Source organism: Pseudophryne corroboree, chromosome 1 (assembly GCF_028390025.1).
Source record: "Pseudophryne corroboree isolate aPseCor3 chromosome 1, aPseCor3.hap2, whole genome shotgun sequence".
NCBI classification, from domain to species: Eukaryota; Metazoa; Chordata; class Amphibia; order Anura; family Myobatrachidae; genus Pseudophryne; species Pseudophryne corroboree.
Genome location: NC_086444.1, coordinates 883,528,634 through 883,556,073, shown reverse-complemented (window position 1 = coordinate 883,556,073; position 27,440 = coordinate 883,528,634). Strand labels below are relative to the sequence as shown.

Genomic DNA, 27,440 nt, shown 5'->3' with positions numbered 1-27,440 from the left:
TGCAGTTTTGCATGATTTCTTCATGGTGCATGCTGGTTAGCATGGTTTCTCCATGTTGCATGCTGGTCAACATGGTTTTATCGATTCAGTGTGAGCTGGTGTGAATTTCACCACTATCTGTATTTCCTTCTCTCTAAGTATGTCCGTCTCCTCGGGCACAGTTTCTAGACTGAGTCTGGTAGGAGAAGCATAGAGGGAGGAGCCAGCCCACACTGTTAAACTCTTAAAGTGCCGGTGGCTCACAAAGGACCCATCTATACCACATGGTACTAAATGGAACCCCAGCATCCTCTATGGACTACAAGAAAAGGATTTACTGGTAGGTGATTAAAATCCTATTTTCTCTATTGCATCCTAGAAAATGATAGACAGAATCTGATTGGTTGCTATGGGCAACATCACCACTTTTCTATTTTAGAAGCTTTAGTAAATATACCCCCCAGTGAGAGGTTGACAAAAGTGACTACCAGTCATCATGTGTGTACAGTTCACACAGCCAGAGCACTAGTGTACCTCTTTCTGTAGTTTGAAGAAGGTAGAAGAGTATTTTTATCTGTGTTTTTTTCTGTAGATGCCTGTTATGAATTGACCATCATCAATCCTAATAGTCACATTTACAAAATCAATGACGGAGTGGTTGCTGTTGCAGTTGAACCTAATTAAGCCCGGGATATTATTCAAAGCATCAACAAATTCAGTGAGCATGTCTGCTCCACTGGCCCAAATAATGAATAGATCGTCAATATAATGCACAGAAAATGTGATATATTGAGAACATTTTTCATTCAACATAATGTATACCAGCTCAAAGTTGTACATAAAGAGATTGGCATATAATGGGGCAATTTTGAAACCCATCACAGTGCCATGAAGCTGCAGGTAGAATGAGTTGTTGAATGAAAAATAATTTTTATGTAGTATTACTTCCATTAGTAAGAGTATATCAAAACAAGGGTGTACTCATCTTGAGAAACGTGGTCATGCTAGGACTGAACATTGATGGAACTATAGTGGTCCTGTATCATAAGTCTGGTGACGTGGATGCAGGGGTGAACTGGAACTGTATAACAGCACTGGCAGTGCACTGTGCACATGCACAAAAAGGGGGCATGACCGTGCCTGGTCTCACGTCACCCCCCATGTCTCTGCTTGCCAGGAGACCAAGCAGAGCGACAGGAGACTGAGCTACTCAACCAGCACCTATGCGAGTCTGGAAGACAAGCAGAGAAATCAACCAGACCCAGTCTCCCTGGATGTACAGGCCGGCCCATCAGGCCATTTGTGAGAAGTACCAAATGAGCAGACTCAGAGGTGCCAGATGTGGAAGGAGGAGGGGAACACAGTTTGAGATGTGGATGGTGGAAGAAGAGTACATTATGAGATGTAGATGGAGGAATTAGAGTGGTACAGTGTGAGCTGTGGATGGGAAAGGGGAGCAAAGTGTGAGATCTGGATGGGGGAGATGGAGTACAGTGTGAGATGTGGCTTGGTGGATGGAAGCACATTATGAGATGTAGATGGAGGAAGTAGAGAAGCAGTTTGAGATGTGGATGGGGAAGGGGAGCACAGTTTCAGATGGGAAGGGGAGCACATTATGAAATGTGAAGGGGAAGGGGAGAACAGTATGAGATGTGGATTGGTGAGGGGGAGCACAGTATGAAATGTGTATAGGGGAAGCAGAGCAGCACAGTGTGAGATGTGGAAGGAGAAAGGGAGCACATTGAGAGATGTGAATGGGGGAAGGGAAGCACAGTGTGAAACATTGCTTTAAGGTGGCATCTATTTTTGCTACACTGGCTAAAATCTTGCCTCCGCACCAAATTACCAGGTCTACCTCTCACCTGGTGAAAATTATGCTATGCATTTTATATTCTCTTTACATTGTATTATGCAAGATACGATAATATTTTGAAGATAGCACAAAAATTAGTCTACCCTGCGTAAAGTAAATTCTAAAACAAATAATTATGATTTTCATTCAAATGTAAGCAAAAATAATATAATTGTGATTTAGCAGATGTGAAATAATTCTAGATTGTAACTGCTTCTCTACTGTAATGTGACAAACTAAATCATCAGCTTGACATTTGAAACTGCATGTTTAATGTAAAAATGATTGTTTCTTAGAAAATAAGTCTATCTCTATCCCATGTGAGATGCAGATGCTTTAGCAATAAAAAGAAGGATGTGTATGTTACTAACATAAAATATTGTTTTTTATAATAAGTACTGTATGTTCTCATCTATTGTCATATATCATGGTTTTATAACACTAGTATAATACACTGTCAATATTAATATATAATATAATCTACACCCAACTGTAAATTAATGTTACATTAAATTTAATAGCTAGCAAATGTGAAAAAAATTTGTGCTGATGACATGGTTGTACTTAAATGTTTCTGACATATGCCTGACATAAACCCGTCACTTGCTAATTCTGCAAACCTGTAACCATCTTGAGATGCATCTGACTCAGAATTTGGGACTACATGCACAATTTTTACATACGTCTTCATGGAAAAGCACGGACAAAAATGTCTTATGGTTTCTGTAAGACTCTATTCTTTTTTTGTTAAAACTTTTACTACCAAGAGCACTGACCCAGAATTAGAGGTTTACTTACAATCTTCTACCTACCAGATGGTACATGTATATTCTTTGTGGGCATGTGAAGATGGAAGTCTTTGCCTATTTGTGGAATGTAAAGCACTGAATGCCCCCACTATACGCAATAGATATCCAATGATAAACATTACAAAGTTTGACTTAAGTGGGGCCAATAACCTGGTCCACACCGGAGATTAATGCATAACTACCATTTCAACCCTATATGATCATGTTAAATACTTTTATTATTTATGATTTACAGAATATCTTGTACCAAAATGTGACAATTTATTTGCATGATTTTCTATGACTTTCAAAGACCGGGTTGGTACACAGACATCAGGTTCATTTTTGGGATGCCTAAGAGTAGAAACTAGAGTTTTGGGGTCACATTATATACAGTAAATGTACTTAAATGGACCCTTTAAAGACTAAAGCTATTAAAGTGTAAGGGTTCCATCTAACACCATATTTTAAATGCACTGTGTATATGACATTATCATCTAAATTCACAAAGTGCAAATGAAAATGTTCAAATTAATTTCGCAACAATCTCCTGCGCAGACATGGGTTCCAATGAGAGCCCATCCTAGCAAAGACCTGGAAGATGAGTAAGAGAAGCCTATGGAGGGTACTTTGTGGTTGGAAATGGTGGGATTTTGAAGATATCTGCTGCATTCATTTCTTGCTACATTCAGGGAATCCTTAATATTTGCCTGTTCTCCCCACAAATACTCTTTAATACTAGTGATGAGCACCGGAAATTTTTCGGGTTTTGTGTTTTGGTTTTGGGTTCGGTTCCGCGGCCGTGTTTTGGGTTCGAACGGGTTTTGGCAAAACCTCACCGAATTTTTTTTGTCGGATTCGGGTGTGTTTTGGATTCGGGTGTTTTTTTTCAAAAAACCCTAAAAAACAGCTTAAATCATAGAATTTGGGGGTCATTTTGATCCCAAAGTATTATTAACCTCAATAACCATAATTTCCAATCATTTTCAGTCTATTCTGAACACCTCACACCTCACAATATTATTTTTAGTCCTAAAATTTGCACCGAGGTCGCTGGATGACTAAGCTCAGCGACCCAAGTGGCCGACACAAACACCTGGCCCATCTAGGAGTGGCACTGCAGTGTCACGCAGGATGGCCCTTCCAAAAAACACCCCCCAAACAGCACATGACGCAAAGAAGAAAAAAAGAGGCGCAATGAGGTAGCTGTGTGAGTAAGCTAAGCGACCCTAGTGGCCGACACAAACACCTGGCCCCTCTAGGAGTGGCACTGCAGTGTCACGCAGGATGGCCCTTCCAAAAAACACCCCCCAAACAGCACATGACGCAAAGAAAAAAAGAGGCGCAATGAGGTAGCTGTGTGACTAAGATAAGCGACCCAAGTGGCCGACACAAACACCTGGCCCATCTAGGAGTGGCACTGCAGTGTCACGCAGGATGGCCCTTCCAAAAACTACTCCCCAAAAAGCACATGATGCAAAGAAAAATGAAAGAAAAAAGAGGTGCAAGATGGAATTGTCCTTGGGCCCTCCCACCCACCCTTATGTTGTATAAACAGGACATGCACACTTTAACCAACCCATCATTTCAGTGACAGAGTCTGCCACACGACTGTGACTGAAATGACGGGTTGGTTTGGACCCCCACCAAAAAAGAAGCAATTAATCTCTCCTTCACAAACTGGCTCTACAGAGGCAAGATGTCCACCTCATCATCATCCTCCGATATATCACCGTGTACATCCCCCTCCTCACAGATTATCAATTCGTCCCCACTGGAATCCACCATCTCAGCTCCCTGTGTACTTTGTGGAGGCAATTGCTGCTGGTGAATGTCTCCACGGAGGAATTGATTATAATTCATTTTAATGAACATCATCTTCTCCACATTTTCTGGATGTAACCTCGTACGCCGATTGCTGACAAGGTGAGCGGCGGCACTAAACACTCTTTCGGAGTACACACTTGTGGGAGGGCAACTTAGGTAGAATAAAGCCAGTTTGTGCAAGGGCCTCCAAATTGCCTCTTTTTCCTGCCAGTATAAGTACGGACTGTCTGACGTGCCTACTTGGATGCGGTCACTCATATAATCCTCCACCATTCTTTCAATGGGGAGAGAATCATATGCAGTGACAGTAGACGACATGTCCGTAATCATTGTCAGGTCCTTCAGTCCGGACCAGATGTCAGCATCAGCAGTCGCTCCAGACTGCCCTGCATCACCGCCAGCGGGTGGGCTCGGAATTCTGAGCCTTTTCCTCGCACCCCCAGTTGCGGGAGAATGTGAAGGAGGAGATGTTGACAGGTCGCGTTCCGCTTGACTTGACAATTTTCTCACCAGCAGTTCTTTGAACCCCAGCAGACTTGTGTCTGCCGGAAAGAGAGATACAAGGTAGGTTTTAAATCTAGGATCGAGCACGGTGGCCAAAATGTAGTGCTCTGATTTCAACAGATTGACCACCCGTGAATCCTTGTTAAGCGAATTAAGGGATCCATCCACAAGTCCCACATGCCTAGCGGAATCGCTCTGTGTTAGCTCCTCCTTCAATGTCTCCAGCTTCTTCTGCAAAAGCCTGATGAGGGGAATGACCTGACTAAGGCTGGCAGTGTCTGAACTGACTTCACGTGTGGCAAGTTCAAAAGGTTGCAGAACCTTGCACAACGTTGAAATCATTCTCCACTGCGCTTGAGACAGGTGCATTCCACCTCCTATATCGTGCTCAGTTGTATAGGCTTGAATGGCCTTTTGCTGCTCCTCCAACCTCTGAAGCATATAGAGGGTTGAATTCCACCTCGTTACCACTTCTTGCTTCAGATGATGGCAGGGCAGGTTCAGGCGTTTTTGGTGGTGCTCCAGTCTTCTGTACGTGGTGCCTGTACGCCGAAAGTGTGCCGCAATTCTTCTGGCCACCGACAGCATCTCTTGCACGCCCCTCTCGTTTTTTAAATAATTCTGCACCACCAAATTCAAGGTATGTGCAAAACATGGGACGTGCTGGAATTTGCCCAGATTTAATGCACACACAATATTGCTGGTGTTGTCCGATGCCACAAATCCACAGCAGAGTCCAATTGGGGTAAGCCATTCTGCGATGATCTTCCTCAGTTGCCGTAACAGGTTTTCAGCTGTGTGCGTATTCTGGAAAGCGGTGATACAAAGCGTAGCCTGCCTAGGAAAGAGTTGGCGTTTGCGAGATGCTGCTACTGGTGCCGCCGCTGCTGTTCTTGCGGAGGGAGTCAATACATCTACCCAATGGGCTGTCACAGTCATATAGTCCTGAGTCTGCCCTGCTCCACTTGTCCACATGTCCGTGGTTAAGTGGACATTGGGTACAACTGCATTTTTTAGGACACTGGTGAGTCTTTTTCTGAGGTCTGTGTACATTTTCGGTATCGCCTGCCTAGAGAAATGGAACCTAGATGGTATTTGGTACCGGGGACACAGTACCTCCAACAAGTCTATAGTTGGCTCTGCAGTAATGATGGATTCCGGAACCACGTTTCTCACCGCCCAGGATGCCAAGGCCTCAGTTATCCGCTTTGCAGCAGGATGACTGCTGTGATATTTCATCTTCCTCGCAAAGGACTGTTGGACAGTCAATTGCTTGGTGGAAGTAGTAAAAGTGGTCTTACGACTTCCCCTCTGGGATGACGATCGACTCCCAGCAGCAACAACAGCAGCGCCAGCAGCAGTAGGCGTTACACGCAAGGATGCATCGGAGGAATCCCAGGCAGGAGAGGACTCGTCAGAATTGCTAGTGACATGGCCTGCAGGACTATTGGCATTCCTGGGGAAGGAGGAAATTGACACTGAGGGAGTTGGTGGGGTGGTTTGCGTGAGCTTGGTTACAAGAGGAAGGGATTTACTGGTCAGTGGACTGCTTCCGCTGTCGCCCAAAGTTTTTGAACTTGTCACTGACTTATGATGAATGCGCTGCAGGTGACGTATAAGGGAGGATGTTCCGAGGTGGTTAACATCCTTACCCCTACTTATTACAGCTTGACAAAGGCAACACACGGCTTGACAAATGTTGTCCGCATTTCTGTTGAAATACTTCCACACTGAAGAGCTGATTTTTTTGGTATTTTCACCAGGCATGTCAATGGCCATATTCCTCCCACGGACAACAGGTGTCTCCCCGGGTGCCTGACTTAAACAAACCACCTCACCATCAGAATCCTCCTGGTCAATTTCCTCCCCAGCGCCAGCAACACCCATATCCTCCTCATCCTGGTGTACTTCAACACTGACATCTTTAATCTGACTATCAGGAACTGGACTGCGGGTGCTCCTTCCAGAACTTGCAGGGGGCGTGCAAATGGTGGAAGGCGCATGCTCTTCACGTCCAGTGTTGGGAAGGTCAGGCATCGCAACCGACACAATTGGACTCTCCTTGTGGATTTGTGATTTCGAAGAACGCACAGTTCTTTGCTGTGCTTTTGCCAGCTTGAGTCTTTTAATTTTTCTAGCGAGAGGCTGAGTGCTTCCATCCTCATGTGAAGCTGAACCACTAGCCATGAACATAGGCCAGGGCCTCAGCCGTTCCTTGCCACTCCGTGTGGTAAATGGCATATTGGCAAGTTTACGCTTCTCCTCCGACGATTTTATTTTAGATTTTTGAGTCCTTTTTTTGCTGATATTTGGTGTTTTGGATTTTACATGCTCTGTACTATGACATTGGGCATCGGCCTTGGCAGACGACGTTGATGGCATTTCATCGTCTCGGCCATGACTAGTGGCAGCAGCTTCAGCACGAGGTGGAAGTGGATCTTGATCTTTCCCTATTTTTGGAACCTCAACATTTTTGTTCTCCATATTTTAATAGGCACAACTAAAAGGCACCTCAGGTAAACAATGGAGATGGATGGATACTAGTATACTTGGATGACGAGCGACTGCCGACACAGAGGTAGCTACAGCCGTGGACTACCGTACTGCGTCTGCTAGTATGGACTGGATGATAATGATATAAAAAATATATATATATCACTACTGCAGGACAGGTATATATTGTATAATGACGGACCTGCTGGACACTGTCAGCACTGCAGACTCCTAAACTACTAGTATGAAGAAGATAGAAAAAAAAAAAACCACCACAGGTAGGTATACAATTATGGACGAGCGACTGCCGACACAGAGGTAGCTACAGCCGTGGACTACCGTACTGCGTCTGCTAGTATAGACTGGATGATAATGATATAAAAAAAATATATATATATCACTACTGCAGGACAGGTATATATTGTATAATGACGGACCTGCTGGACACTGTCAGCACTGCAGACTCCTAAACTACTAGTATGAAGAAGATAGAAAAAAAAACCCCACCACAGGTAGGTATACAATTATGGACGAGCGACTGCCGACACAGAGGTAGCTACAGCCGTGGACTACCGTACTGTGTCTGCTAGTATTGACTGGATGATAATGATATAAAAAATATATATATATCACTACTGCAGGACAGGTATATATTGTATAATGACGGACCTGCTGGACACTGTCAGCACTGCAGACTCCTAAACTACTAGTATAAAGAAGATAGAAAAAAAAAAAACCACCACAGGTAGGTATACAATTATGGACGAGCGACTGCCAGTGCCGACACAGAGGTAGCTACAGCCGTGGACTACCGTACTGCGTCTGCTAGTATAGACTGGATGATAATGATATAAAAAATATATATCACTACTGCAGGACAGGTATATATTGTATAATGACGGACCTGCTGGACACTGTCAGCACTGCAGACTCCTAAACTACTAGTATGAAGAAGATAGAAGAAAAAAAAACCACCACAGGTAGGTATACAATTATGGACGAGCGACTGCCGACACAGAGGTAGCTACAGCCGTGGACTACTGTACTGCGTCTGCTAGTATATGTTAGGGTCTCCTGCCCTGTGCTGCCACGTCGTCATGGCAACCGGGAGACAAGTGCTGGTGGAGTGACCTGAGCGCAGCTGATACTCCGGTTCGGGTCTTTTGCTGTGCAGTGGTTATAGGCTCTGTGCACGGCAGGGGATCCGGTGCTGGTTTTTGTGCTCACAGTCTGTGAGGTCTGAGTGGGGCGTGGACAGCACCTGCTTTATAAGGCCTCTTTTCAGAGTAAGCAGATGCTGCTGAATCTTTGTTGGTTAGTCAGTTCATGAAAGTTAGCCAGTACTGTGTAGCTTTGTATTTGTTTGTTGCTTACTGCAAATAGGCCTGGGGATTTGGTATTACACTCTGCCAATCCAGACCTAGCAGTAAGACTGGAGTCAGTCGTTTAGCTTGCTGGGGTTCTGTTACTACTCTGTGAACTTAGCAAGTTTGCGGCTGTATTCTAAGACTTGCCTGTCTAATCCTGTCTCACTGTGCTAGGTGTCAGGGGTCAGTTTAGTGGCAGTAAGCTAAAACCTGTGCACTGCAAGTGAGAATTAGGATTGTGGAGAATCTCCTTGTGTCTATCATTCCATCTCTGACCAAGGAGTTTACTGCCACACCCGTTGGTAACCCTTTAGGGTTTTGCTGTTGCCCTTAGCAACAGCATTTCGGGTTCTTTACGTATTAAAACACAACATCTTGCTTTTTCTATCTGAGCAGTTCTAATACAAGGGAGATACCCAGTTCCTTAGCCTCTGGGCTTCTCTGTTCACTTTGTGTGTATTTTGTTACCCTATCACCTTCTGTGTACGTTATGTCATATTCCCCAGTTTGTCTGTGAGTCCATTTGTTTTGCATAACAGTTCAAACACCAGTACATTCCTGCAGACACTGGAGTGCATAACAGTTCTGACACCATTACTTTCCTGCAGGCACTGGTGTGCATAACATATTCAGCAGCCCAATACTCCTGTTGAAATTTTGTGGGAATATGGAGCATACCCCTCAAAATACGTTGCAACAGGTGGTCGATCAGGTGCAGGTCCTGACTCGACAATTTAATGATTTGTCCATTAAAATGCACACCTCCCAGGCTGCTGGCGGAGCTCCCGCAGCAGCAGCACCTGCAGGGGTTAAGGAGCTGAAAGTAAATCTCCCGGATCGTTTTTCTGGAGATCGCTCGCAGTTCTTTTGTTTCAAGGAGAGCTGCAAGCTATACTTCCGGCTTAGGCCTCAGTCTTCTGGGTCGGAGATTCAGCGGGTGGGCATAGTAATTTCCTTGCTACAAGGAGACCCACAGGTCTGGGCATATGGGTTGCAGCCTGACTGTCCGTCGCTTAAAAGTGTTGATGCTTTTTTTACGGCACTGGGCATGTTGTATGATGACCCTGACAAGACGGCCTCAGCCGAGGCTCAGATTTCGATCCTTAAGCAAGGGCGAAGGCCAGTTGAGGTTTACTGTACGGAGTTTCGGAGGTTGGCCCATGATACCCAGTGGAATGACCCAGCCCTGAGACACCAGTACCGAAGAGGTCTTTCTAACCAGATAAAGGACCAACTGGTACAATATCCCTTGCCTGATAGCTTGGATCAGCTCATGCAGTTATCCATCCGGGTGGATAGACGGCTGAGAGAGCGTAGGCTTGAAAGGGAGACTGAGATTTCCTTCCTTCCCAAGGGAACCTCAGACTCTGAGGAATTTTCTGAGGAGCCTATGCAGATTGGGGCTACCCGCCTCTCCTCGCGTGAGAAGACGCGGAGGAGACAGCAGGGGTTGTGTTTGTACTGTGGGAATAAAGGTCATGTGGTAGTATCATGCCCAGAAAAGCCGGAAAACTTCAGGGCCTGAGGGTGATGGGAAATATCCTGTCAGGCCAGAAGTCAGAATTTCCCAAGAAGACTTTTATCATTCCGGTGACCTTGAAGATCCTCGGTCAAACTGTCAAGACTGAGGCCTTTGTGGACAGTGGGGCCGACGGGGTTTTTATGGACCGCCAATTCGCCCTGAAACACTCTGTTCCCTTAGTACCCTTGGCATCGGAAATTGAGATTTGTGGGTTAAACGGGGAACCATTATCCCAAGGTAAAATTACCTCTTGCACTAGCCAGATTTCTTTGTTTATTGGAGCCACACACTCTGAAAAATTGTCCTTTTATGTGACTGTCTGTACTTTTGCCCCATTGGTGTTGGGGTTACCCTGGTTAAGGGCCCACAATCCTCAATTTGACTGGGTCTCTGGGGAGATTCTTAGTTGGGGTACTGATTGTTTCAGGAGTTGCTTGAGCCTTCCAGTCAGGCTCTCGCAGCTAAGTTTGCCAGGATTGCCAGGGTGTTATGCAGATTTTGCGGACGTGTTCTCCAAAAAAGTTGCAGAGGTACTACCTCCCCATCGCCCCTATGACTGTGCCATTGATTTGTTGCCAAATGCTAAGCTTCCCAAGAGCAGGTTGTACTCCCTGTCACGTCCTGAGACTCAGGCTATGGCAGAGTACATTCAGGAGAACTTGGCTAAGGGATTTATCAGACCTTCACAGTCTCCAGTTGGGTCGGGGTTCTTCTTCGTGGGTAAAAAGGACGGTTCGTTGCGACCCTGCATCGACTTCAGGGAATTGAACCGTATCACGATTAAAAACTCATACCCACTGCCTCTCATTTCGGTCTTGTTTGACCAGCTTCGTACTGCCACCATTTTTTCTAAGATTGACCTACGCGGTGCGTACAATCTAATCCGAATAAGAGAGGGGGATGAATGGAAGACTGCCTTTAATACCCACTCAGGGCATTATGAATATTTGGTGATGCCTTTTGGGCTCTGTAATGCCCCGGCAGTCTTCCAGGATTTCATGAATGATGTGCTCAGGGAATATTTGGATAGATTCTTAGTTGTATACTTAGATGACATCCTAATCTTCTCCCATTCCCTGGAGGAACATCGGAAGCATGTACGCTTAGTCCTCCAGAAACTCAGAGACCACCGGCTTGGGGCGAAGCTGGAGAAGTGCGAATTTGAAGTTCAGCAAATCGCATTTCTAGGATATATTATCTCCCCAGAAGGTTTCCAAATGGAGGGTTCCAAGGTACAGGCAGTCCTGGATTGGGTGCAGCCCACTAGTTTGAAGGCGCTTCAGCGTTTCCTGGGCTTTGCAAATTTTTATAGACGATTTATCGCTGGATTTTCGTCTATAGTGGCGCCCTTGGTGGCACTCACTAAGAAAGGGGCGGATGTTGCTCACTGGTCTTGTGAGGCTAAAGCGGCTTTTGCCCGTCTCAAAAGGGCATTTGTTTCGGCCAAGGTGCTGCGACACCCAGATCCAGAGCGTCCTTTTGTGGTGGAGGTGGATGCCTCTGAGATGGGTATTGGGGCAGTGCTTTCTCAGATGGGAGTGTCTGATAATCGCCTTCATCCCTGTGCTTACTTTTCCCGTAAGTTTTCGCCTGCCGAGATGAATTATGACGTGGGTAACCGGGAATTGTTGGCTATTAAGGATGCACTCGAGGAGTGGAGACACTGGCTTGAGGGGGCTAAGTTTGTGGTCTCAATTCTCACTGACCATAAGAATCTGGCATATTTAGAGTCAGCGAAGCGTCTCAATGCCAGGCAGGCACGATGGGCTTTGTTTTTTGCTCGCTTTAATTTTTTGATAACATATCGCCCTGGGTCAAAAAACATCAAGGCTGATGCGCTCTCGCTGAGTTTTGCTCCAATCCAGGAGACCACCGAGGAGCCGTTGCCCATTGTTTCCCCATCATGTATTAAAGTGGGCATTACCCAGGACCTCTTATCATTAGTCCTTAGAGCACAGGAGCAGGCTCCTCCAGACCTTCCGGTAGGTCTTTTGTTTGTGCCTCCTAGGTTAAGACAGCGAGTGTTCCTGGAATTCCATGCCAAGAAGTCGGCAGGTCACCCGGGTATTTCCAGAACTCGGGAGTTGCTATCTAGGGCGGTGTGGTGGCCCTCGGTGGCTAAGGATGTGGATCAGTGGGTTCGGGCATGTGACATCTGTGCCCGAAATAAGACTCCTAGAGGGGTTCCTGTTGGCCCATTACATCCACTCTCTATTCCATCTAAGCCATGGACCCACATTTCAATGGATTTTGTGGTGGACTTGCCCAAATCCTCGGGGATGACAGCCATCTGGGTTGTCGTTGACAGGTTTTCGAAGATGGCGCACTTCGTTCCACTGGTTGGGCTGCCATCAGCCAGACGCCTGTCTGAATTATTTATGCTGCATGTTGTGCGTCTCCACGGGTTGCCACTTGATGTGGTCTCTGACCGCGGATCCCAGTTTGTGGCCAAATTCTGGAGGGCATTTTGTTCCGATCTCCAGATTTCTGTCAGCTTGTCATCAGGCTACCATCCGCAGTCTAATGGGCAGACTGAAAGGGTGAACCAGTCCTTGGAGCAGTTCCTCAGGTGTTATGTCTCCAAGTGTCAGACTGACTGGGTTGCTCATCTGTCCATGGCGGAGTTTGCCTATAACAACGCGGCTCACTCTGCTACAGGGATCTCTCCCTTCCTTTGTGTGTATGGGCATCATCCTAAGGCCAATTCTTTTGACCCCCTGGACTCCACGCCTGGTGGTTCCTCTGTGGTTTCGGTCCTTAGAGGTATTTGGCGGAAAGTGAAGAAAGCCCTTGTGTCTGTGTCATTAGTGACCAAAAGGGTTTTTGATAAGCGGAAAAGACCCTGCAGCTTCAAATTAGGAGACTTCGTCTGGTTGTCTACCAAGAATTTGAAGTTGAGACAGCCATCTCATAAGTTAGGCCCCCGGTTCATCGGCCCTTATAAGATCACCAGGGTTATCAATCCGGTGGCATTTCAGTTAGATCTGCCCCGTTCTTTGGGTATCAATAAAACATTTCATTGTTCCCTTTTAAAACGGGCGATTAGTAATCCTTCTTCCAGTGGAAGACCTTCCCCTCTTCTGATACGTGGCCAGAGGGAGTTTGTTGTTGAAAGGATTCTTGACTCCAAGGTGGTTCGGGGTCGGCTGTCATTTTTGGTGCACTGGAAGGGGTATGGCCCGGAGGAGCGGTCGTGGGTGCGCAGTTGTGATCTTCATGCCCCCAGACTGATACGCTCTTTCTTCTCGCAGTTCCCCGATAAACCCGGTGGTAGGGGTTCTTTGACCCCTCGTCAGAGGGGGGGTACTGTTAGGGTCTCCTGCCCTGTGCTGCCACGTCGTCATGGCAACCGGGAGACAAGTGCTGGTGGAGTGACCTGAGCGCAGCTGATACTCCGGTTCGGGTCTTTTGCTGTGCAGTGGTTATAGGCTCTGTGCACGGCAGGGGATCCGGTGCTGGTTTTTGTGCTCACAGTCTGTGAGGTCTGAGTGGGGCGTGGACAGCACCTGCTTTATAAGGCCTCTTTTCAGAGTAAGCAGATGCTGCTGAATCTTTGTTGGTTAGTCAGTTCATGAAAGTTAGCCAGTACTGTGTAGCTTTGTATTTGTTTGTTGCTTACTGCAAATAGGCCTGGGGATTTGGTATTACACTCTGCCAATTCAGACCTAGCAGTAAGACTGGAGTCAGTCGTTTAGCTTGCTGGGGTTCTGTTACTACTCTGTGAACTTAGCAAGTTTGCGGCTGTATTCTAAGACTTGCCTGTCTAATCCTGTCTCACTGTGCTAGGTGTCAGGGGTCAGTTTAGTGGCAGTAAGCTAAAACCTGTGCACTGCAAGTGAGAATTAGGATTGTGGAGAATCTCCTTGTGTCTATCATTCCATCTCTGACCAAGGAGTTTACTGCCACACCCGTTGGTAACCCTTTAGGGTTTTGCTGTTGCCCTTAGCAACAGCATTTCGGGTTCTTTACGTATTAAAACACAACATCTTGCTTTTTCTATCTGAGCAGTTCTAATACAAGGGAGATACCCAGTTCCTTAGCCTCTGGGCTTCTCTGTTCACTTTGTGTGTATTTTGTTACCCTATCACCTTCTGTGTACGTTATGTCATATTCCCCAGTTTGTCTGTGAGTCCATTTGTTTTGCATAACAGTTCAAACACCAGTACATTCCTGCAGACACTGGAGTGCATAACAGTTCTGACACCATTACTTTCCTGCAGGCACTGGTGTGCATAACAGTATAGACTGGATGATAATGATATAAAAAATATATATATATCACTACTGCAGGACAGGTATATATTGTATAATGACGGACCTGCTGGACACTGTCAGCACTGCAGACTCCTAAACTACTAGTATGAAGAAGATAGAAAAAAAACCCCACCAAAGGTAGGTATACAATTATGGACGAGCGACTGCCGACACAGAGGTAGCTACAGCCGTGGACTACCGTACTGCGTCTGCTAGTATAGACTGGATGATAATGATATAAAAAAATATATATATATCACTACTGCAGGACAGGTATATATTGTATAATGACAGACCTGCTGGACACTGTCAGCACTGCAGACTCCTAAACTACTAGTATGAAGAAGATAGAAAAAAAAAAAACACCACAGGTAGGTATACAATTATGGACGAGCGACTGCCGACACAGAGGTAGCTACAGCCGTGGACTACCGTACTGCGTCTGCTAGTATAGACTGGATGATAATGATATAAAAATATATATATATATCACTACTGCAGGACAGGTATATATTGTATAATGACGGACCTGCTGGACACTGTCAGCACTGCAGACTCCTAAACTACTAGTATGAAGAAGATAGAAAAAAAAACCCACCACAGGTAGGTATACAATTATGGACGAGCAACTGCCGACACAGAGGTAGCTACAGCCGTGGACTACCATACTGCATCTGCTAGTATAGACTGGATGATAATGATATAAAAATATATATATATCACTACTGCAGGACAGGTATATATTGTATAATGACGGACCTGCTGGACACTGTCAGCACTGCAGACTCCTAAACTACTAGTATGAAGAAGATAGAAAAAAAAAAAACCACCACAGGTAGGTATACAATTATGGACAAGCGACTGCCGACACAGAGGTAGCTACAGCCGTGGACTACCGTACTGCGTCTGCTAGTATAGACTGGATGATAATGATATAAAAATATATATATATCACTACTGCAGGACAGGTATATATTATATAATGACGGACCTGCTGGACACTGTCAGCACTGCAGACTCCTAAACTACTAGTATGAAGAAGATAGAAAAAAAAACCCCACCACAGGTAGGTATACAATTATGGACGAGCGTCTGCCGACACAGAGGTAGCTACAGCCATGGACTACCGTACTGCGTCTGCTAGTATAGACTGGATGATAATGATATAAAAAATATATATATATCACTACTGCAGGACAGGTATATATTATATAATGACGGACCTGCTGGACACTGTCAGCACTGCAGACTCCTAAACTACTAGTATGAAGAAGATAGAAAAAAAAACCCCACCACAGGTAGGTATACAATTATGGACGAGCGTCTGCCGACACAGAGGTAGCTACAGCCATGGACTACCGTACTGCGTCTGCTAGTATAGACTGGATGATAATGATATAAAAAATATATATATATCACTACTGCAGGACAGGTATATATTATATAATGACGGACCTGCTGGACACTGTCAGCACTGCAGACTCCTAAACTACTAGTATGAAGAAGATAGAAATATAATGAATGACGGACCTGCTGGACACTGTCAGCAGAATGCGTTTATAGAATAAAAAAAAAAAACACCACACGAGTGTTTAACTTTTTCAGGCAGACAATATACTGGTGGTCACTGCTGGTCAGTCACACTGGCACTCTGGCAGCAAAAGTGTGCACTGTTAAATATGTACTCCTGCTATAACTGCTCCCCAGTCTCCCCCACAATTAAGCTGTGTGAGCAGTGAGCACTACTCAGCACAGTCAGATATACATAGATGATATTATCATGCAGCACACTGAGGCTGAGCACAGATATGGTATGTGACTGTGTATCGTTTTTTTTCAGGCAGAGAACGGATTATATTAAATAATAAATAAAACTGGTGGTCACTAGTATAACTATCAGCAAAACTCTGCACTCTCTGAGTACTCCTAATGCTCCAGTAAATCAAGTGTCTCACTCTCTATCTAAACGGAGAGGACGCCAGCCACGTCCTCTCCCTATCAATCTCAATGCACGTGTGAAAATGGCGTCGACGCGCGGCTCCTTATATAGAATCCGAGTCTCGCGATAGAATACGAGCCTCGCGAGAATCCGACAGCGGGATGATGACGTTCGGGCGCACTCGGGTTAGCCGAGCAAGGCGGGAAGATCCGAGTCTGCCTCGGACCCGTGTAAAAAGCGTGAAGTTCGGGGGGGTTCGGTTTCCGAGAAACCGAACCCGCTCATCACTATTTAATACGCCCTTAGATGTTCCATATAAATAAAATGCTTATTATGTTCTACAGTACAAATATTAGATATATTTAAAAAAAAAAATCTAAGATGGTTTAACCCATTTTTGCTTTTACTCATTATCAGGTTATCCTTCATTGGACCACTTTGATCAAGTAGCTTCCAGTTACCTTAAGAAAGCCTTTCCATCTGCTTCTATTTTTGCACATTCAGATCCTACAGATGTGTCCTCATAGTCTCATACCCTGTGGTGCCAGTCGCTCCAATAAGACCCTCTCAGCACACCAGGTCCTGAGCAACTACAAGCCTCTTTTTTGCTTAAAATGTGCATGTTATTTGCATAAATAAAACACCTGGGAGCGACAAAACTACTCTGCTAGATTACTCTGATTAATTGTACATGCAACATTTTTATATCTGTGTGCAAATAAGTCTGAATTTGAACGTGAAGTGCTACAATGCAGCAGACGCATCTTTTGCTCATGCCAAGTTCTGTTGTGCTTCATCTGCAACTTTGAATATGTTTAAAACTAATGCCCAACATCTCTAGACTACTAGAGTAGTGTTTTGCTGTATCTGAGATGCAAATAAGATGTTATATTCAGAGTATATAAAGGTATGCTACTCTTCTCAGAGCGGCTCAGACAGACCAGGCGTCTCACATGTATGGTATATTGAGGCTAGGTGTATGAGAAAAATGCAGTTTTCAGAGTCATGGTAGCTTTTTGCATACTGCTTGTAGAAAAGCTCCAGAATGCGATACATTGAAGAGTTGGACCCGGTGGGTATGGCCATCTTTAGATGGTGTTACTCAATAGAAGCCTATGGACTTCTTTTTATGTTTTGCACAGGGAGGAATCCAATCGCATCTCTCCCATTGTCCCTTAAGGCATGTGCGTCTTATGACACATATGCAGAAGGACTTCCAGGTCATAAACCCAGAAGTATCCACACCACAAAAGACAGCTCTTATTGGGAGAGTTGTCCTTTACTTAAATCTTCATGCATAATAATAAACTCTGATATGCATGCGATCATTGGCACAATGAAAATACAGCTTAGATGCAGCTAGAATAACGATAACTATAGAAACATAGAAGTTGACGGCAGATAGGAACCACTTGGCACACCCAGTCTGCCCCACATGTACATGCACACAATAAAGGCCTTCATACATATTGACGCAATTCTTTGATCCCACAATGGCTGGGTTGGGGGAATCGGGAATATTAAACTTATATCAGCTCAAGATCAGGTCCATATTGGCATTTTCTACACACAAATTACTTATATATAATTCTCAACATTTTTTTTAAATGTTACACTTGGATGAACACACAAGTTATAAAATGTAACTTTCATGACAAGACTTTGATAAGTTGTCCCAGAAAATGATTAGTCTTTGTACAAAGCCCCATGGAAGCATTATTAGCAGATTGTTGCAGATCTGCTGCATCTGAACAAACTCTTATGAATGCAACTACATGCACCTCTGAATCTGACCCATCGTTACAGCCTCCATTACATTAACAGAATGCATTAACAGAAGGCAGATTAAACATGGAAAGACTCATTTCAGATTTCACACAGCACAAACAGTGCCACTGAGTGCAGTTTATTACAAGTTTAATCTGCTTCCTAACGCTTCAATAATGGAAATGACCACTTAAAAAGGAAGTGATGTAAGAGTAGGCTTGTCTTCAAAGTCATTTAATCTGGGATGCCTATAATTTACACATGAGCTGTGGCTGATTAAAGCCAGGTGGAATAGAGGATTAAATTTAGTCAGCCACAGAACCTGTGTAAATCACAGGTGTCCCGTATTACGAGGATATTATGGCAAGTCTATGTAAAAGGACAACACTTTAGTGGCCTACACATAGTGAGATTCTGCCTAAAGGTCGATTTTGACTTTGTGATTTCCTTTGAACTCCCCGTAGCCCAGAACCACCGATATTGACTATACACATGGAGCAATTTTGGCTATGTACAATTTTGACTATATACAAGTTTGACTATGCTAGAAACTTGATTGTACACTTTCTAGTCAAAACTGAGCTGCCTGCACAGTCTATTTTTTCTTGCGATACCGACCCTGCAGCAGCGTGCATCTGCATCGCAAGCTGTATACACAGTGTGCGATATGTACTACATTTTCTACTGATATAGACTATATAGTCCTTATTGGTAGTTCAAATCGCACCGTGTGTGTCAGTATCTGGAGGCTTACCTCCGGTGCGGTCTCCCGGGGGTTGCCATCCCGGTGGTTGGCGCGGCTGCGATGGCGGGTCCTTGGGCACGTGTGCGGCTTCCGGAGCTCGGGGGCCGGGGCCTGGTGAGCCGGGCGCTGCAGTGGGTAGTCGTTGTATCAGAACCCTCTGGCAGTGACTCTGTTTCAGGAAGTCAGGGCCGGAGCTGTGTTAGCTAAAGTGCTGCAGCTGAGAATGTCCCCAGTGCTGGGGGTGACCATGTTGGAGACCAGAGATCTGCCAATTTAATTCACACTCTGCTTCCAGCCAATCCGTTGCAGTCTTCCTTTATAAAAGGGGGATGGCTCAGGGAGAGAGTGTCAGTGCTTCAAGTTGCTTTCCTGTGAAAGGTGCTTCAGCTCTGTGCTCCCAGGCTGCTCCTGGTTCCCCGGTTTTGGTTGCTATCCTCAGTTCATGACCTTTTGCTGCTGAAGTCTTGTCGCTTAACCTGTCGCCATTCGTGGAGGTGCTCACGGGCTCCTGGTCATTAAGGGGCTTCGGGTGCTAAACGGTGGTCCCTGCGGGCGTCTCGCTAGCCCAAACCACACAGTCATCGTTTCTTCAGAATCCGAGTTCTTCAGCCTCGCTCACCAAGCCCAAGCCACAGTCTTTCAGTTCTTCAAAACCAGTCTCCTTCAATCTCGTCTACCAGTCACAAGCCACAGTCTTTCAGTTCTTCAAAACCCAGCCTCCTTCAGCCTTGTCTACCAATCTTAAACCACAGTTTTTCAGTGCCTCAAATACCAGTGATCTTTAGCTCCATTCCTCAAATCGTTTAATCATTGACTCCAGTTCTTTTCCCGTGTCTTTCAATTCTTTAAGTATCGGTGTACAGTTGTTTCTTCATTAAAGATACAGTTAACCTTCTACAGAGTCCTCACTCTTTCTTCTGCTCACCAGCCAACTGTACACCTACTAGGCCTCCACTTCATGAGGAAGAACTACATTCAACCACCTCACCTACTTCCTACACAGTCAGCTGTCCTCCCAGCCCAAGCTCGGTTGTCGTAACCCCAATCTTTGCCAAGCGTGACAGTTTGTATGCGGCTTAAGCTTACTTGTCCTCTACTGCTTTACAAAGCACTTTCTCTTCTGAATCAATAACACTTGTACCCACTTCATATCTGGAAATCTTGTGCCGCAGAAATAGGTTTAATACAAAAATGAATAGCAACAATGCAATGACTTTATTTCATTAAATAGAAGTTATAGCTAAAGAAAAAGCTGATAATTTCTCTAACTCAATTCAAAAACATTAATGCTGAAAGGGAGAGAATTCCTTTGTCTGCATCCTGGGTTGACTTGCGGCACTGAGACAGTTTCAATTTCCTGTCCTTTTACTGCCCTTTATGTGACGAAAAATGCAGCTGATTAGATCTGTAAGAGTTTGGTATCTGCACCTTCCTTGTCTAGTTTTTATTCTTGCTGATTGAGTCTTAATTTTTTCATTCCTCAAATTTCCCAAATATGTTCACCAATTTGTTTTTTTATGCAAATATTGTTACTAATATTGTTTACTATTTACTATTTATTGTTTACTACAGTATTTCAAGATATGGGTCTGTCTGATTATCAATTTGCTTTAAAGTTGTTCATCTGAGCAATGCACGGTAGGTGTATGATTTCCATATTTTTTTAATTCTATTTTTTTAATTTTAATATAGATCTGTTTTTTATACATTTATATAATAAAAATAATTTTACATGTTAACATTCTTCATTAATTTACTCCTCAATCCCAAACTGGAAATTTTCAAATATGAACTGTAATCTTAAAATAAATTTTTCAGTATTTACTGTCTCACTTCATTACAGGTAGCTGCAACATGACAACATTTTTCTAATGGATCTACTAACACAGGTCAAGCAGCGGAAACTGAATTGTAATGGTATTGCTGGACATGCCACTATGTATTTATCAAAGAATTCACAGTGTGCAATTCTGTCTGACGGACGTTTATTGTCATAGGAGTACTGTATATTCATCACAACACAGCAGCCAGGATGTTTTTTCATCCCGTTTGTAACAAATCTCTTTTCCCTACAATTAAGTAATAAAATCTCGCTGAGGCTGCTGAGTGATATTTTCTAGTTGACTTGTACTGAAAGTTCAGACATGAAATCAAATATTTAAATTAGATATTTTTTTATATCTTTAAACATTGTATAAATCCTTTATTTAAATAATATAGTGTTTTTCTATGATTTTCTTCCTTTATCATCATTCTGAGATGGAGATAACAAAAAAGTACATGAACCTATGTTCTCCTTGTTGAATAGACTTTCTCATCTTATTGCCAGCGGGGGTTTCTTAAATCTTGCTATCGCTGGCAGTAACCCCTTGATGTGTCAGGCCAAGCCATGGGCCTCTTCACCCTTTAGTTACAGAAACACCTCCTTGATAACATGGCAAGCTGCAGCAAAGGAGTGAAATAGAACATGATGAACATAGTGAAGTATAATTGCCAATTACTTGATATACATTATTAAAATCAGGAATTCACAACATTGAATGTATAATAATGTGAATATTTCTTCTTCTTAATGTTTTATCACAGTATATCTTTTGTCTTTTCCACCTGATTTACTGTATTTTTAAATACTGTATTGATTTTCTGAAAAATGCTGTATATTTCTCTTATGATCTGAAGCAGGCAGTTGAACAGGTGTATTGGGATATTTAGGATTATTATGCTGTACTACTCGTTAGTTCTATTTTTTCCAAGATTCCAATAGCAGCTAATGAATGCAATGTAACCTTGTATTTTATATTAAAAAATCCTCAAAAAAATTCCTCTAAATTACAGTGAATTATCTGTCCTCTTAATTATCTTAAACAACAGAAAAAGTGATATAATAATCACTCTCCTGATAATATGATTATATTTGAATGTCATTAAATCACATTAAATAAGATATGGCAAACATTGTCATACAAGATTAATCAAAAATTATGTTTTAAACTATAATTAAGTAGCTATAATATGATTATGAGAACAGTATACATACCATTTGCAAATATTCATCAGTTATTTAATAAATATGGGGTGCAAGATATACTAAGTGGTGAATTTGCTGGGGATTGACAGTGGATTCATGGTCAAAACTGTTGTATTTGCTCAAGATTGTTTTGAAGCTCTAAACTGAAACCACCAATGATCCCCGATCGTGCTGCAAATCTAAAGCAATCCTCCTGCAAATATACTGCAGTTCAGAAGTATAGCAAAATCTTGTAGGATATTTTTTGGAAACAAACAGCAGACTATGGGGTCTATTTACTAAGCCTTGGAGAGAGAAAAAGTGTCTGGAGACTAAATGATCAGCCAATCAGCTTGTAACTGTCATTTTTCAAACACAGCCTGTAACATGGCAGTTAGGAGCTGATTGGCTGGTACTTTATCTCCATCCACTTTATTTCTCTCCAAGGCAGAGGCGCCAGAATAATTTCACACGGGTGTGCAGGGGAGCGCTTACCTCTGCATCCCCATGGGCGGCTTCCAAAGTAGTGTGCTGCGACAGGCAGGGTGCGGTGTCCCCTCTTCTGTCTCTTCACTGGTGATGCGTTACTGGGAGGAGGCATGGCATTCCGGGGACACAGCCACGCCTCCTCCCAGTAATATATCACCATTTAAGAGACAGCCGGCTAGTACAGAAGGGGCACCGCACCCTGCCTGCGGAAGCACACTACTTTTAAAGTTGAAGCCGCTTACGGAGATGCGGAAGTAAGCGCTACCCCGCACCAAGGCTTGCATCATGTTTGGGGGGGTCAAGCTGCCCCCTTGCCCCCCGTTCTGATGGCTATGCTCCAAGGTTTAGTACATAGACCCCTTTGTACACAATGATGATTTAATATGCAGGGAGGTGATTTTATTTTTTTCACCACTATGCATGTGTCTATATTGCAAATTTGTGAAAAAGTCCACACATGTAGATAAAATGCATCACTGTCCCAATGTTATCACATTTCTCCTAATGGCATACAGTATGTTCAACAAATTTAATTAAAAGCTCCCATATAGTTTTATCACATACAGCTTATTACAGGGCCATTTCATTTAACTGATAAACTGCCCTTCATGAACTACAGTTAACGGATTATATTATATTTGTCCTCTTATTTTTAGAATGTTTATAAACTGAAAACTGGCAGAATTGATGTATTCATGTTATTAAGCTATGTTAGAAATGAGAAGTTCACATTTTTGATACAATCTACAATTATATTGATGCCCTGGTCTAACGACAGAACAGACCATTTTTTTGTCAGTGCCTCAGCATTTTCCAATGAGATCTATTCTATTAGAACTTTTGTGTGTCTCCTGTCTATCACTCTTGGGAATTAGCAGGGTTATATAGGAAAGGAAAACTATTTGGGTTACTACACAGGATGTATGATATTAATTGAGGAAAGTATTTGTGCAGACCAGCTAGTGTTAATCAATAGATTATTGAGGGGCCTATGTACTACAGTAAGTCTTGGAAAGAGATAAAGGGGAGCCAAAGGCTTCTGCCAACTGTAATATTCTGACATCTCTATAAATAGCAGTGCAATGGTTCAGCAAGACCATGGTGGCCATCTTTTATTATTACAATTTATTTATATAGCGCACACATATTCCAAAGTGCTTTACAGATAATTTTTTGCCCATTCAAACCAGTCCCTGCCCCAGTGGAGCTTACAATCTATATTCCCTATCACATACACAGAGACACATTCACGCTAAGATTAATTCTGTTGGGAGCCAATTAACCTACCAGTATATTTTGGATTGTGGGAGGAAACCGGAGTACCCAGAGGAAACTCACGCAAGTACGGGGAGAATATACAAACTCCACACTTAGGGTCATGGTGGGAATTGAACCCATGACCTCAGTGCTGTGAGGCGGTAATGTAAACCATTACACCATCCGTACTGCCCTTTTTATTGCCAGTATATATAAATCTGAATTTACACATTTTCCTGTGGTGATGTATAGCATAAACCCAAGAATATACTGTACATCTGACACACTTCTGAGATGTAATCAGAATGTCTTTCTTTTCACAACCAACAACCTAGAAATATTATGATTAAATAACACATAAATTGTATAGTAAATTGCGTTATTCCTCATTTTATCCAGGAATATAAAGATTCTCATTAAAGACATTCCATACATTCCTAATCAAATTTGATTTGTTTCAATATAAGGTGGTAATCACATTAATATATGTTCCCCATCTGCTATTAATTTAAATAATGTATATATGTTACTGGGTGTGCATTCAGGGATATACTGTATCCGTTTTAGGATACAGTATGATACAAACTAATTTTGTCCCTGGACATACACTGTATTAGGAATAATAAATATGATGCATAAGAAAATGCCACTCTTTCGTGTTGAAATGATAAATGTGTCTGCTATTTGGGAGAGAATACGACAGTTGGTCTTGCTATGAGGTTATAGTGATATGAGGATTTGATAAAAGTAATTTAAAATGGATTTAAAAAATGACAGTTTAAAGAAAATACTTCCAACTTTCACAGTAAATGTAAATTTGTTTGGAAAGCAATTCCCTGATATATGAGAATTAAAAGATTATTTAGATGGAAAAAAGTTACAGTTAATTAAAGGAAACTAATTTAAAATTATTTTGATAATGAAAATGCTTGTACTGTGTATTACAGTTTACAGGATTAACTCAAAAGAAGTTTTCTGCCTGATCTTACAATTTGGAACCTGTAATGAATGATCGATAGCTATTACCATATGCAGTTTAAGGATTTTTTTCATAAATACAAATATTAAGAAAATAAAGTTATTCACAATAACTGTTGTGATGCGAATCATGTCATTTAGCCCTGCCTCTCTGCCCGGCCCAGCAATTATGGTGATTTTCTCCTGCTTCACTGGGATGAGAAAGATCCACCAATTCTCCTGTGGGTGGCGGACTCCCCGAAAAATCAGAAGCATAGGCAAGTATGATATATATATATATATATATATATATATATAGTGGGCACTCTATCATCAGCAAAATAGGGATGGGTGCCAGAATACTGCAATATAAATGTAAATGAAGATGAATGGCCAAGAAATTGGATGCATAAACAGCGTATTTTCAAGCTGTGCGCGGCTTGAAAACGTATCTACTGTAAAAGGTTATGTGTTGCCAAAAAAACCTACAGTTTTTGCAACCAATTTGCCGTTCTTCTTTGTTATATATATATATACAGGTTGAGTATCCCATATCCATATATTCCGAAATACGGAATATTCCGAAATACGGATTTTTTTGAGTGAGAGTGAGATAGTGAAACTTTGTTTTCTGACGGCTCAATGTACACAAACTTTGTTTAATACACAGAGTTATTAAAAATATTGTATTAAATGACCTTCAGGCTGTGTGTATAAGGTGTATATGAAACATAAATGAATTGTGTGAATGTAGACACACTTTGTTTAATGAACAAAGTTATTAAAAATAATGGCTAAAATGACCTTCAGGCTGTGTGTATAAGGTGTATATGTAACATAAATGCATTCTGTGCTTATACTTGGGTCCCATCACCACGACATCTCATTATAATATGCAATTATTCCAAAATACGGAAAAATCCGAAATCCAAAATACTTCTGGTCCCAAGCATTTTGGATAAGGGAGACTCAACCTGTATACATATATATATAAAGAGAGAGAAGAGAGCAAAGGTTCAGCACTCTGTGAAATTCAAAACAACTGCTGTGCACCCTTGCCGAAACAAACATATAAAATCCAAATCTAAAAATACCCCAAACACGGACTATATAAAGATGCACTATTTATTTAAAGTGCTGGAGCCACACCACTCTGGAGGTAGGGCATGGCTTGCCCCGAAACATTAAATAAATACTGCATCTTTATATAATCCTACAGTGCCGTGCCATGTTTCTACACCCTATTTGGGGTGTTTATACACTTGGACTTTACATATATATTAAAAGTCTATCTATCTATACATACTGTATCTATCTATCTATCTATATATCTATATATATATATATCTATATATATATATATATAAACCAATTCTATATATACTATATATATATATATATATATACACACACACACACACACACACACACACACACACACACACTTGACTATGATCCCATATATATACAATATATATGCTTCCCTGCTCATCTGTCTGCCTCACATTTGTCTGTGTTGTATTGTAGTATTTAAAAATACATTTGACAGCTCTATATATATGTAATTATCTTATGCTAATGTCTCTTATTTGCATGTACATATCTACAGCCTTGTGAAAATAAATGTATGCAGTCTATCATAGCAATTTTACATATCAGGACTCATAATTAACATTCATCTAGTCCACACTTAATCATGGTATTTTCTAATTAGACCAATAACAAAGGTAACTTTGTCATTATCATTAAATAAAAAGACAACCAATAAAAATAAGGGTTAAAATAAAAATACCTCCTACCAGAGATTACTCTTATATGTATTTACTGTATATGTAGAATGTAAGCTAAGTAATAAATGATGAGGTGTTTAGGTCTAATACAAATAAACTGTAACAACAATATGATGCAAATGCTGCACTGATAATCAGTAACTGTAATCCTTTTCAGACATCACTTTATCTGTAAGATGTATTCAGTGCTACATTAACAGAGGGATATATACAGTGTTAATTTCAGAGTAGTGACCCACATTCACAAAAGGTTACAACATCCTTTGAGTCACATACAGGACAAATAGAGTGACCCTAGACAGACTCATATATATTAAATGTTTGTGTCTTACCTCTAGGGTCTGCATGGCTGACAGATATTGTGAAAAGCAGGACGATCAAACCTTTCATGTTCATGTTCTTACATACAAATACTTCCAGACTCTTTCTGGCCAGATATAGTTAGTGATACAGTATGTATTTATATATTAGGTGAAACACTGAAAAAGATGAATGATTAATTTTAGGGTCGTGGAGAGAGGTGTACAGCCCTGAACTTCTGCTCTAACATAAACAGAGAAGAGTCTAATGGACTGACAAACAGACAGATATTTTGTTGGCTAATTTTGCAAGTAGATCATTAATTAACATTGTTAGAAAGTAAACATTTTGGTTTACACAGGTATCATGACATCAAATAGGATCTGTCCAGTTCTCCTTCAAACAAGAAAAAACTATACAACCTTTACACTGTGCAAAGCTTTCATAATGTAACATGCATTATCGCAGTTGGCAACAATATACAAACTTCAAAGAATTTCTTAATTTATCACTGCAGTATTTTTTTGTATCTTCCCTGGTTTCCTTTGGTAACAAAATTATATAATGTTTAAAATCTAAAATAAGAAAAGCTGTTTAAATACA

At 42.2% G+C, this 27,440-nt stretch overlaps 1 protein-coding gene across 1 annotated transcript in view; it reads right to left on the bottom strand.

Annotated features, from left to right (window-relative positions):
* The window catches only part of GC (GC vitamin D binding protein), a 209,895-nt gene extending 182,900 nt beyond the window's left edge, over positions 1-26,995 (bottom strand). The window contains exon 1 of the mRNA XM_063920102.1: positions 26,870-26,995. Within this exon, the coding sequence (XP_063776172.1) occupies positions 26,870-26,933 (64 nt within the window). The 5' untranslated portion in view covers positions 26,934-26,995. The remainder of the gene's footprint in view (positions 1-26,869) is intronic.
* Between the last annotated feature and the right edge of the window lie 445 nt (positions 26,996-27,440).